We start from the raw sequence: 12,811 nt of genomic DNA on the forward strand, positions 1-12,811 counted from the left end.
GGGATGTGTCTGGGTGATGACTGGAGAGGTGACTGCTGGGAATGGGACATTATACAGTAACACCAGGGGATGTGCCTGGGTCATGACTGGAGAGGTGACTGCTGGGAATGGGACATTATACAGTAACACCAGTAACCACAAATCTTCTACTTACTGTGATTTCATGAAATCTGACATTTTTAAAATGTTACTTTATTGTTTTGTGGGTTATTTAGGGTGAAATTCTGGCTGATATGAATGCAGAAGATATAGAGGGAGAAGAAGAGACGTATGTGACTGATATGAAGGCAGAAGATATAGAGGGAGAAGAAGAGACGTATGTGACTGATATGAAGGCAGAAGATATAGAGGGAGAAGAAGAGATGTATGTGACTGATATGAAGGCAGAAGATATAGAGGGTGACGAGACGTATATGAGGGGTGATCAGCAGTGTAAGGAGGATGAAATCCCTACAGATATCACCACAGGTGAGTAATAAAGACTTATTACAGAAAGGAGTTGCATATTTTCCTTGCACTACAACACAGTGCCGTAACTAGTTATGGGCGACCGGTGCCGGCCCAGAGGCTCTGTGGGCAGCAGTGCCTAGCCCGCTGGCTCTTGTTCCTGGTTAGCAGGGTGCCTACAGCCAGGATTGCTTCTGGATCACCCGCAGAGTGTCCTGTGGACTGACTGGCTCCCTGGCCAGTATATGCAGCCAATCGGGCGTCCTTAGGACGGTCATTGTTGCACTTAGTGAAGCAGTGTGTCACGCCCCTTCCGCATGACGTAATGCTGTTGTACGCTCAGTGGACGGGGCCGGCACAGGGTCCAACCATGCTCTGCTACAGCAATCCCTAATTCTACACGCTCAGCCAAAGGGCTTGGCCTGGCCTACTGATACTACATAGGATGATATGTGGAATATTATTGCTCAATTTGCAATTAACCTGTTTCTGTGAAATTTAAATTATATTTAATATTCGTTTCCTGATTTGTTAACTTATGTAGAGCTGTTTTGAGTTGGACTCTGCTGTGTTATATACATTCCTTTTTCTTCCATCTGGGGGACACCTTACATCTGGGTTATGTATAGTAATGGGTGGAGTCGGACACTAGCTAATTGAGAACTGTCTCCCACCCGTAAATATCTCCCCCCCCCTTTCCACCATAAGCTCAGTCTATAAGGTCCTCGCTTTTAGTTGGGTTTTATTTCTTTATGTTAGTGCTTTGGATTTGGGAGCTTAGTTCCTGGACAAGCACCAACAGAGAGGGAGTTATATAGATTAGAGGGTTTGTGTGAACCTGTATCCCACTCTAAAGACGGCCACTGAGAGAGTCACCAAACTACCATGTCCCTGGGTCTCTCTCCATGCCAGACACACATCTGAGGGGGCCGCAGGCATAAAGGTCATATATGTTACTAGTATATGAATCTTGTTGCCATTATACTGCACAGTGCTTTAGAGCAGATTGGCTGGGCCTTGTTACTACAGATCCTGCAGAGCCGGCTTGTCTCACACCTCCAGGGGCTGCTCAGCACAACACTGCTTCAGTCCTCAGCGCTGCATTCGGTTTGAGGGTTACAGCAGCAGCGACACGCTGCTGCTTTTAAATGAGAGAGGGGCATTCAGGCGCACAGCAGTGATGTCATCAGGAGGGGCCACAAGTAGTTTCCAGGCCAGAGATTAAACAGATGGCCGGATAGATAGAGCGCTGTTGCACATAGATCGCACGGCAGGCGACGTCACTGGCGAGCACCGGAGGCTATGTGTCAGAGAGTGAGTAAATGACTGCTGCACGTGTATTCGCGCAGCGGTGACATCATTAGGCTGAGCAGCGGACGCTGGATGCTATGTTCACAGGTGTCCGGAATTAGCAGGACTCGGTAGCCGGCCACGCATCCACTCCCCCAGGTATTTATTCTGATTAAAGTACAGGCTGCTGCAAAGTCATAGCAGCTGAGGTCTGGGGGAAGTCAGAGCAGCTGAGGTCTGGGGGAAGTCAGAGCAGCTGAGGTCTGGGGGAAGTCAGAGCAGACACTGCGTGATGGAGGCCTGACAAGCTAAGCCGTAACCCTGGATGTGTAGTTACCCATGTGTTCTGGGCTTTCTATACAGTATGTATAAGCATAGTCACTGCACTGATAGGCAGTATCTTACACAGGTGTGTTTATATGTGTGGGTATGTGTGTATGAGTGTGTGTGTGTATATGACAATTTATTTTACCTTTGGTTTATAGGCAAAGAATTTGGTCTTTTGGGGCCGGGGTGTTTTTGCATTTAAACAAGTGGGTGAATAAGACTCTACATTTACCTCTGTATTTTCTATTCATTCAGGGCTACACTTTTCCTATGGGAATTTAGGTAGCTGAATGATTGGAGTAGACTTGTCTTTCTTTCTCAGTATGGATAAGCCAGACAAGAGTTTTAAAAAAAACAAGTCACTGTTTATACTTGTACGAAGTGTCTCCTAATTGCGGTCAAGCCCGGGTTTGACTAGACCTTCCCAGAGGCGCGGAGTCTAACTCACTTGGTGGTTTTCTCCAGCGACCCCTGCAATTAGGATTTGTTTTTTTTGCTGCACCAAGTGAGCAGGTCGCGGCCCTCTGGACAGCTACCTGGGAGTGACAGAAGACTGAAATATATATATATATATATATATATATATATATATATATACACATAAACACAGGGAACACTAAGAATATAGTAACACAGGTGAATGGCTAGTACTGAAACACCAGGACTGGATACTCTAAGATGTTCCGGAGACGTACTGAATGTGCAGGGATGAAATTATACTGAGACAGGAACAAGGAACACGAAGATGCCACTTGGTTGTGCACTGGAGGTGTAGACAGAACTTGTACCGAGCACAGGGACGAATTACACAAGGATGCCACTTGAGGGCGTACTGGACGTGAAGACGGAACTTGTACCGAACACAGGGGCGAAGTACCCAAGGATGCCACTTGGGGGTGTACTGGAGGAGCAGCTGGAGACACTCAGGGTGAACTTGTATTGAAGTTGGAGACTGGATACACAGAGGTGCGACTTGAGACACTCGGGATGAACTTGTACTGAAGCACAGGGATGAAGTACACAATGGTGCGTACTTTGTACACTATGATGTGTATTTAGTACACAGATGTGGCTTGAGACACTCGGGATGATCTTGTACTGAAGCACAGGGATGAAGTACACAATGGTGCGTACTTTGTACACTATGGCGTGTATTTAGTACACGAAGGTGCAGCTTGAGACACTCGGGATGATCTTGTACTGAAGCACAGGGATTAAATACACAATGGTGCGTACTTTGCACACTATGGTGTGTATTTAGTACACAGAGGTGCGACTCCGGACACACCAGCAGATGACTTGAAAGTGTACACAGTGGTGAGTATTTGTACACAGGTGCGACTCCGGACACACCTGCAGAGGACTGGAAAGGATACACAGTGGGGTGACTTGAAACACACTGTACAGAACGCGGGTACTGAATACACAGGGATGTGATTGAAGACACACAGGAAGCCAGGAACTTGTACGGAACATGAGGACTGAATACACAGAGTTGTGATTGAAGACACACAGGAAGCCAGGAACTTGTACGGAACATGAGGACTGAATACACAGAGTTGTGATTGAAGACACACAGGAAACCAGGAAGACTGAAGAAAGAAATACGGCCTCTGGAACATGAGACGGTTGTCACAGGGAAAGACTACGTGCACTCATACAGCGATGATGAACAGCAACTTCCTGTTGCAGGAGTTAGACCTAAACACCCCTAGGCAGCTGGTCATTGGATCATGAGATCAGCTGGGAGACTAGCAGGGCTGCCATTGGAGATGACTGATCAGGTGAGATGAACCAACATGGCTGCACCCATGCCTGCTAACACAGGAGTCAGGAAATCCAAACGGACCCCGGGGAAAATCCTCAGCCATTACCAGCCACTACCACAGGCATCTGAACGCCTCGGAGCCTAAAGACACCAGTTCAGCAGTGAGTAAAACCCGATTCCAGGCCGGATCCTGACAGTTCACAGGTAAATCCATCACCAGGATGTTCGGCTGAACAGTCGGTGGTGCCTGATTGGGCCAGTTCTATGGCGGATGCCATAGGTGACATACGTTACTTTCAGGAAAATTATATGACACCCTGTGCTCAAGCTCCTCCCCTGTCTGGTCCCTCGGTAGAGCCCAGATGGGCCTAGAATATGGGACGTTGACTCACTCAGATGGCAAAGTCTCTAAATAATTCGGGGCCACAGCCATTCAAAAGTGGTCACATTCCTCTGTAGATTTTCCTGCAAAAGAAGCTTCAGTTATTTCTTCACAGGAAGAAGGGGAATTGGATTATGACTGGGAGGACTCCTCAAACTGGGAGGGTGACTCCTAGTCACATTCAGGAGTTTCTATGTTGATAGCTGCAATCAGGGAAACTCTGCAGTTACAGGAGGCAGCTATGCCAGAGACTGGCGCAGTTACAGATGGCGGCTATGCCAGAGACTGGCGCAGTTACAGATGGCGGCTATGCCAGAGATTAGCGTAGTTTCATGAAGCAGCTATGCCAGAGACTAGTGCAGTTACAGGGGTCGGCTATGCCAGAGTCTAGCGCAGTTACAGGGGTCGGCTATGCCAGAGACTAGCGCAGTTACAGGAGACGGTTATGCCAGAGACTAGCGCAGTTACAGGGGTCGGCTATGCCAGAGACTAGGGCAGTTACAGATGGCGGCTATGCCAGAGACTAGCGCAGTTACAGGAGACGGTTATGCCAGAGACTAGGGCAGTTACAGATGGCGGCTATGCCAGAGACTAGCGCAGTTACAGGAGACGGTTATGCCAGAGACTAGGGCAGTTACAGATGGCGGCTATGCCAGAGACTAGTGCAGTTTCTTTTTTCAAACGTAAGAAGAAACATGTTTTGGTTTTCCCAGAATTTTCTTACTTTGAGGAAATAGTAAAGGGATCCTGGTTAAAACTGAGGGCCTGATTCAGAGCCGGATGCTCTGAACGAGCGCCCGCTCTGAATCAGGGCGTTTTTTTTTTTTTTTTAATAGTGCGGCCTTTTGGCCGCTCGCATAGCTGTGGGTTACCACCCACAGCTTATGCGAGCGCCCATGATGATGGTCGTGATGGTCAAGACCATCGCGACCATCGGGCTTGCGACGAAAGGTAGGGTCTCGTTGCCGCAAGCCCTGGAGTGCTTTTGGCTCTATCAGAGCCAAAAGCACTCCCACTGACATCACTAGTGATGTCAGTGGGGCCGGCCCCAGATGGTAGGCGTTCCCATGGAAACGCCTCCGTCTGGGCAGACGCGCCCAGCAAAGGGGGCGTGCTGTCACTCACCATCGACAGCACGCCCCCTTTGGTGCGAGACCCATAACGACGGCTTGGCCGTCGTTATTCGGGTCTCGCGCATGCACACGACGGAGCCTCCGCCGTCGTACGCATGCGCACTTGGCCAACATCGACCCGCTTGCGAGTGCTCAGCGCTCGCGAGCGGGTCTGAATTAGGCCCTGAATTCAAAATTTCATATTCTGAAAAAATGTAAGTGTCTTTATCCTATTTCAGAAGAGGATACCAACGAATGGGAAATACCACCCATGGTGGATGCTCCTATTGCTAGGTTGGTTAGGTTCCTCACGACTAAGAATGAGACTGTTCTAAAATCTTTGTTCACCTTGTCAGGAGTATCGCTGCGGCCAATTCTGGGTGATTGAGGCTATCTGTCCCTGGATGAATCAGATGATTACTGATTTTCAATCTGGGGATGAATCTGAAGCTAACTCCTTAGCTGATCAGATTTCGGAAGCTCTAACCTATATAGATGACGCTTTATTAGATACTATTTAGATACAGTCTCATATTTCAGCCTTAGCTGTTTCTGCCAGGCGTTCGCTTGGCTTAAAACATGGAAGGCAGACGTAGAATCAAAAGATACTCTAGAGGCACTGTCTTTTGAAGGAAGGTCTTAGTTTGGTCCAGAAGCAACAAAAATTATTTCACAGGTTACAGGAGGTAAAAGTCCTTACCTTCTTGTAACTACACCTAAAACAAAAACTCCTAGGTTTTGTTCCTTTCGGAATGAAGGTAAGGGAAGATTTCAGGCTTTCCAAGGTGCACCTAGAGGTCTCCAAAGAGGGACCTATAGGGGACGAGGTGGTTCTGGCACCAGTCGACCTGCAGCTAAACCAGCAGGGAGATCCACATGACTGTCACAGGACTGGGACCCGTCCTCTGGTGGGAATTCACTTACTCAAATTCCAGGAAACCTGGATTCAATACAATCCATATTTTTGGGTAAGTCATATAGTCACCAGGGGTTACATTTTGGATTTCGAGGGTCCTGTTCCAAGAAGGTTCTTTTCAACTCCTCCCTGTTGATGATTGCAGAAAGGCGGCTCTCATGCAGGCAATTTTTGTGCTTGCCATATCCGGAGAAATTATTCAATTTCCGCACTACAGGTAGTTCTGGGGTTTTACTCCAATCTTCTCTTAGTAGACAAGCCAGACAGGTAATTCTGACCCATTCTCAACCTCAGGGAGTTAAATGCTTATCTTCACTTGGAGAAATTCAAGATGGAGTCAATAAGGTCAGTCATTTGTTCTGTTGTAAGATGAAGATTTTCTGGCTTCCATAGATATTAAGGATGCCTACCTACCTCCATATTCCTATATGGCGGGATCATCAGCATCTTCTGCGGTTTGCAGTGGAGCATCAACATTTTCAGTTTCAGGCTCTGCCATTTGGTTTGGCCATCGCTCACAGAGCATTTACAATGATATTCCTACTCAGGAGAGAGGAAATACATTTTTTGGCTTATCTAGATGATTTGTTGCTAAGGGCTCCCATAATAGCTCTATTGAAACTACATATTCAGATTAAATTAGGTATGCTCCAGAGATTCGGCTGGATCATCAACTTTCCCAAATCAAATTGAACTCCATCTCAGAGGATGGTAGTTTTGGGTTTTCTCTTCGACACTCAGTGTCATAGAGTGTTTCTGCCACAGGCAAAGATTCAGGATCTTCAATCCAGAATAATGACCATTTACAGATATCTCATATCTCTGTTCTAAGGGCTATACAGGTAATGGGGAAAATGGTAGCTTCATTAGAAGCTGTTCCTTTTGCCAGATTGGTTGAAACCCACTAGCTTTGTCTTTTATTCAGATGTTCTTTTTTTATCTGCCTCCGCGTTCAGATCTGTTGCATCAGGGCCCATGCCGTCACCCCAAATTGCATGGCTTGGCTTTGACGGCATGGTTCTTGAATCCAAAATTCTGAGGATCAAAGGGTTTGCAGAGTCTGTGGTGAAAACCATGATACAGGCTTTTAAACCAGTTACTTCCCAGATTTATCATCGTATTTCTTGGTGTGACCAACACAAGTTCATGCCTGAAATAACCAAGTATCTCACCTCTTGTCCTTTTTACAAGAGGGATTGGGTAAGGGTCTGAGATTGTCCTCTCTTAATGGACAAATTTCATCCCTGTCGACTCAAAGGAAATTGGCCACCATTCCAGAAGTTCAGACCTTCTTACAAGGAGTTCTTCGCATGCAGTCTCCTTATATACCTTTAGTTTTGGAGGCGCCATTGAGCCTTTGGAGTCTGTAGAATTGTGATATCTCACTCTGAAGGTTGTTTTCCTTTTGGCCATTGCCTCAGCCAGGTGGGTATTGAAATTAGTGGCTCTGTCCTATAAAGCTCCGCTTATTATTTTTTTACACCCTTAATCTTCCTTTCTGCCAAAGGTGGTATCGGCTTTCCACATTAACCAAGATATTGTCCTTCCGGCTTTCTGCCAGGATTCAGTGACTAGTGAAGCTTCTTCCTTGTCACTGTTGGATGTGGTACCGTGCGTTACGCATTTACTTGGACCATACTGCGTCTTTGAGGTGTACGGAATCATTGTTGGTGTTGATTGATGCACCAGAGAGTCTGGCCTGCTTCAAAAGGGTCCATCGCTAGATGGGTCACTTCTGCCATTAGGCAGGCATATTTGTCCTCCAATGTGACAGTTCCTGCCTCAACTCGATGTGTGTGGTCGCCTCTTTTTTACCGCTTCCATACATTTGGCGCAAGCGATGCCAGTGATGGGCGGAAAATTCTTATTTTTCAGTCCCGTGATTCTGTAATATTCTGAGAGGTAGAACAAATGGAAGAATTACCCCAGTGACCCATCTTTATATTACACCCAACCAGCTCAATATCTTTGGTTTATCACCCTAATGCAAGCCTGGCCAACATGTGGCTCTCCAGCTGTATGAAACTACAAGCCCCAGCCTGCCCTGCCACAGTTTTGGTATTAGGGAATGCTAAAACTGGCAGGCAATGCTGGGATTTGTAGTTTCACAACAGCTGGAGAACCACAGGTTGACCAGGCATGTCCTAATCAGTCACAGTGACTGGCTTATTACATATCAGCCTGCTGCACATAATAACGTGTCACAGTGACTGGCTTATTACATATCAGCCTGCTGCACATAATAACGTGTCACAGTGACTGGCTTATTACATATCAGGCTGCTGCACATAATAACGTGTCACAGTGACTGGCTTATTACATATCAGCCTGCTGCACATAATAACGTGTCACAGTGACTGGCTTATTACATATCAGCCTGCTGCACATAATAACGTGTCACAGTGACTGGCTTATTACACATCAGCCTGCTGCACATAATAACGTGTCACAGTGACTGGCTTATTACACATCAGCCTGCTGCACATAATAACGTGTCACAGTGACTGGCTTATTACACATCAGCCTGCTGCACATAATAACGTGTCACAGTGACTGGCTTATTACATATCAGCCTGCTGCACATAATAACGTGTATTACCTAGCGTGAATGGATCAAACAAAATAACTACATTTATTGAGATTGTTACACGTTCATATTAATTATCGCAAGCGGCAAACGATGTTTCGGAGCTGAAACATAACATCAATGTTTGATCACTAATTATTAACCCAACTTTTGCACAAATGGTTTTATTTTAGCTGTTGTTATGTCTCTGCAATAGTAGGACAAATGGATTAAATAAATTATTACAAAATACATATATTATGTTATGTGGGAACATGTTCTGATTTTATTTTAATGCAAGTACCACTGAAATGTATATGTTGGTAACATAAATATATGATCTTTAGTGCATCACTCAGCAAAGCTCCCCGTGTCTCCTTTCTTCTCCTGTATTATATTTATTAGTGTGAGCGGTACCAGCCCCAAAGTGTTCTGCATAAGGTTGTACGAAGCACAAACCTATGGGAATAGGGGTATGATAAATATTGATTAGTGATGCCTTTATTGTGGTATTCTTGGTTAACTATTTTATTTCTACTAGATGGACCCAATACAAGGAATACTTTGGAGGAGCATCTCGCGTGGTCTCCTCATTTAAAATTAGAAGATAGGAACATCACACGAGGCCCTCCAGAGGAAAACCACCTTACCCTAAATATACATCCAGCACTTCACAGTGCAGATATACCATCTGATCCCTCTATTCTTGGGGAATGTTCCCCTGGTAACTCTCATATTGCTTCACAAAGTACAGATCATGGCAGTGATGCAGTAATGTCCTCTTCTAAATTTCAGAGTTTTACAGCTAACCTAGTTGAGACTAGTCACACAGATGAGAGGCCATTTCCATGCTCTGAGTGTGGAAAATGTTTTACTGTGAAATCATATCTTGTTGCACATCAGAGACATCACACAGGTGAGAGGCCATTTCCATGTTCTGAGTGTGGGAAATGTTTTACTCTGAAATTATATCTTCTTAGACATGAGAGACGTCACAAAGGTGAGAGGCCATTTCCATGCTCTGAATGTGGGAAAAGTTTTTCACTAAAATCATATCTTGTTAGACATAAGAGAAGTCACACAGGTGAGAAACCATATCCATGCTCTGAGTGCGGTAAATGTTTTGCACACAAACAAGGTCTTGTTATTCATGAGAGAAGTCACACAGGTGAGCTGCCATTTTTATGTTCTGAGTGTGGGAAAAGTTTCCCACGAAAAGCAGATCTTGTTATACATGAAAGATTTCACACAGGTGAGAATCCATTTTCATGCTCTGAGTGTGAGAAATGCTTTGCACAGAAATCACATCTTGTTATACATCAGAGAACACACACAGGTGAGAAACCATTTCCATGCTCTGAGTGTGGGAGATGTTTTACACAGAGCTCACAACTTGTTAGGCACAAGAAAAGTCACACAGGTGAGAAGCCATTTTCATGCTCTGAGTGTGGGAAATGTTTTATCAGCAAATCATCTCTTGTTATACATGAAAGAGTCCACACAGGTGAAAAACCATATCCATGCTCCGAGTGTGGGAAACGTTTTAATGAGAAATCACATCTTATTATACATCAGAGAAGTCACACAGGTGAGAAACCATTTTCATGCTCTGAGTGTGGAAAACATTTCACAAATAAATCCGCTCTTGTTGCACATCAGAGGAGTTACACAGGTCAAAAACCATTTCCCTGTCCTGAGTGTGGGAAAAGTTTTACACAGGAATCCCAGTTGATTATACATCAGAGAAGTCACACGGGTGAGAAACCATTTCCATGCTCTGAGTGTGGAAAATGTTTTACAAACCAGTCATCTCTTGCTAGTCATAAGAAAAGAAGTCACACAGGTGACAGGCCATTTCCATGCTCTGAGTGTGGGAAAAGTTTTACACAGAAATCACAGCTGATTATACATGAGAGAAATCACACAGGTGAGAAACCATATTCATGTTCCGAATGTGAGAAATGTTTTAAACTTAAATCTGATCTTGTTGGGCATCAGAGAAGTCACACAGGTGAGAAGCCATTTCTATGCTCTGAGTGTGGGAAATGTTTTTCACATAAATCACATCTTGTTCAACATCATAGAAGTCACAAAGGTGAAAAACCATTTCATTGTTCTGAGTGTGGGAAATGTTATATACATAAATCAGCTCTTGTTGTACATAAGAGAAGTCACATGGGTGAGAAGCCATTTCAGTGTTCTGAGTGTGGGAAATGTTTTATACAGAGATCAGATTGTGTTAGACATCAGAAAACACACACAGGTGAGAAGCCATTTCCATGTTCTGAGTGTGGGAAATGTTTTATACAGAAATCAGATCTTGTTAAACATCAGAGAACTCACAGGTGAGAAACCATTTCCATGTTCTAAGTGTGGGAAATGTTTTTCACAATCATTTGATCTTATTAAACATCAGAGAAGTCACAGGTGAGAACCAGCTGTTGTAAGGCATGAGAAAGTCACAGTTTAATTTCCTTAATTGGTAGACATGAAACAGGCATGTATTAAAATGTTACATTTAAGATAACTAATTACATTATTTGTTTATATAGCACCATTCTCCCAATAGGATTTAAAACACTTTGCATATTTGTATAAGGTGAGACAGCCATCTTGGATGTGCTCAGTTGCTATTCTGAGTAATCAGTCACATCAGTCCATGCCCCCGTTGGAGCTTACAATGTAATTCCTCATCACACACCAGGTTCCATTTTTATCAGAAGCCACTTAACCTACCAGTCTGCCTATAAGGTTTGTGAGCGGAAGCCAGAGTTACTAGTGGAAACACAATCATGGAGAGAACATATAAACTCCACACAAATATGGCCTTAGGAATAGTACCTTACACCCCAGCACTATGAGGCAACAATTCTAACACTATGCCACCATGCATAGTAAAAATGCTTTTGTTTTTAAATGTAAATGGAATAAAAACAATGCAATGTACAGAGTCTACTCACACAGAGACAAAATGTCATCTTTCTTGGACAAATATCATTCCTGGACAAAAGTCCAAGAAAGATGACGTTTTGCCTCTTTCTGATACCCGATTTTTGGTGGGAAAAATCCGAACTAATACAAGCCTGCACATCCCTAATATATATATACACCGAGAGATCTGTATATATACACTGAGAGATCTGTATACACTACCTGTCACAAGATGTAACACACCTCTATTTTCTAGTTTTTATTTAAGTTCAGGGAATAACCTGGAATGGTACAAAGCTGGTAACTGCTGGGGGGTAAAGAAAAATGTTTTGGTTAGCAAAAACTGAAATATATTGTGAATTTTGGCGTTATAAAAAGCCTTTTTCAGAGAAGAACTGATGGGCTTAAAACCTACAACTATTCTACAGCAACGATAAAGAGGCTGCCTCTACCACCAGCTACCGAGGGCTGGGCAAGCACCACCAGCTACCGAGGGCTGGGCAAGCACCACCAGCTACCGAGGGCTGTGCAGCACCACCAGCTACCGAGGGCTGGGCAGCACCACCAGCTACCGAGGGCTGGGCAGCACCACCAGCTACCGAGGGCTGGGCAGCACCATCAGCTACCGAGGGCTGAGCAGCACCACCAGCTACCGAGGGCTGGGCAGCACCACCAGATACCGAGGGCTGGAAGAAGGTCTTATGGACCAAAGAATAAAAATTCTGTCTATTAAAACTGGCATCTTGTGAGATACTGGTGAGTTGTCTTGAAAATGGTCCGTAAGGGACCTAAACATCGACAATTGGGATGTGATACCAAATTGCCTGTCAGAATACTGTCTGGTGGTAATAAACTAACTTTTTATTGCTTTAACTTAAGCGAGTGCTTTTCCTAAATTAATATATCTAACCTTGAACATGGCAGAATATACAGTATGTATATATATAAACACACACAACTGTGGCCCAAAGTTTTGAGAATGACACAAGTATTGGTTTTCACAAAGTTTGCTGCTTTAGTATTAGACCTATTTTATACTGAAGTAAAATTACAAGCATGTCGTAAGTGCCAA

The 12,811-nt window shown here is 44.5% G+C and overlaps 1 protein-coding gene across 1 annotated transcript; it reads left to right on the top strand.

Annotated features, from left to right (window-relative positions):
* The first annotated feature begins 219 nt into the window (after nucleotides 1-219).
* Nucleotides 220-12,207, top strand: LOC148430282 (uncharacterized). The gene is made up of 2 exons (XM_088466632.1): nucleotides 220-468; nucleotides 9,350-12,207. The coding sequence occupies exons 1-2, from the start codon at nucleotides 234-236 to the stop codon at nucleotides 11,155-11,157; spliced, it is 2,043 nt and encodes a 680-aa protein (XP_088322758.1). The 5' UTR covers nucleotides 220-233; the 3' UTR covers nucleotides 11,158-12,207.
* Nucleotides 12,208-12,811: the final 604 nt, after the last annotated feature.

The sequence above is a fragment of the Taudactylus pleione genome, unplaced genomic scaffold, assembly GCF_031769625.1.
Source record: "Taudactylus pleione unplaced genomic scaffold, aTauple2 ptg004145l, whole genome shotgun sequence".
Classification (NCBI taxonomy): domain Eukaryota; kingdom Metazoa; phylum Chordata; class Amphibia; order Anura; family Myobatrachidae; genus Taudactylus; species Taudactylus pleione.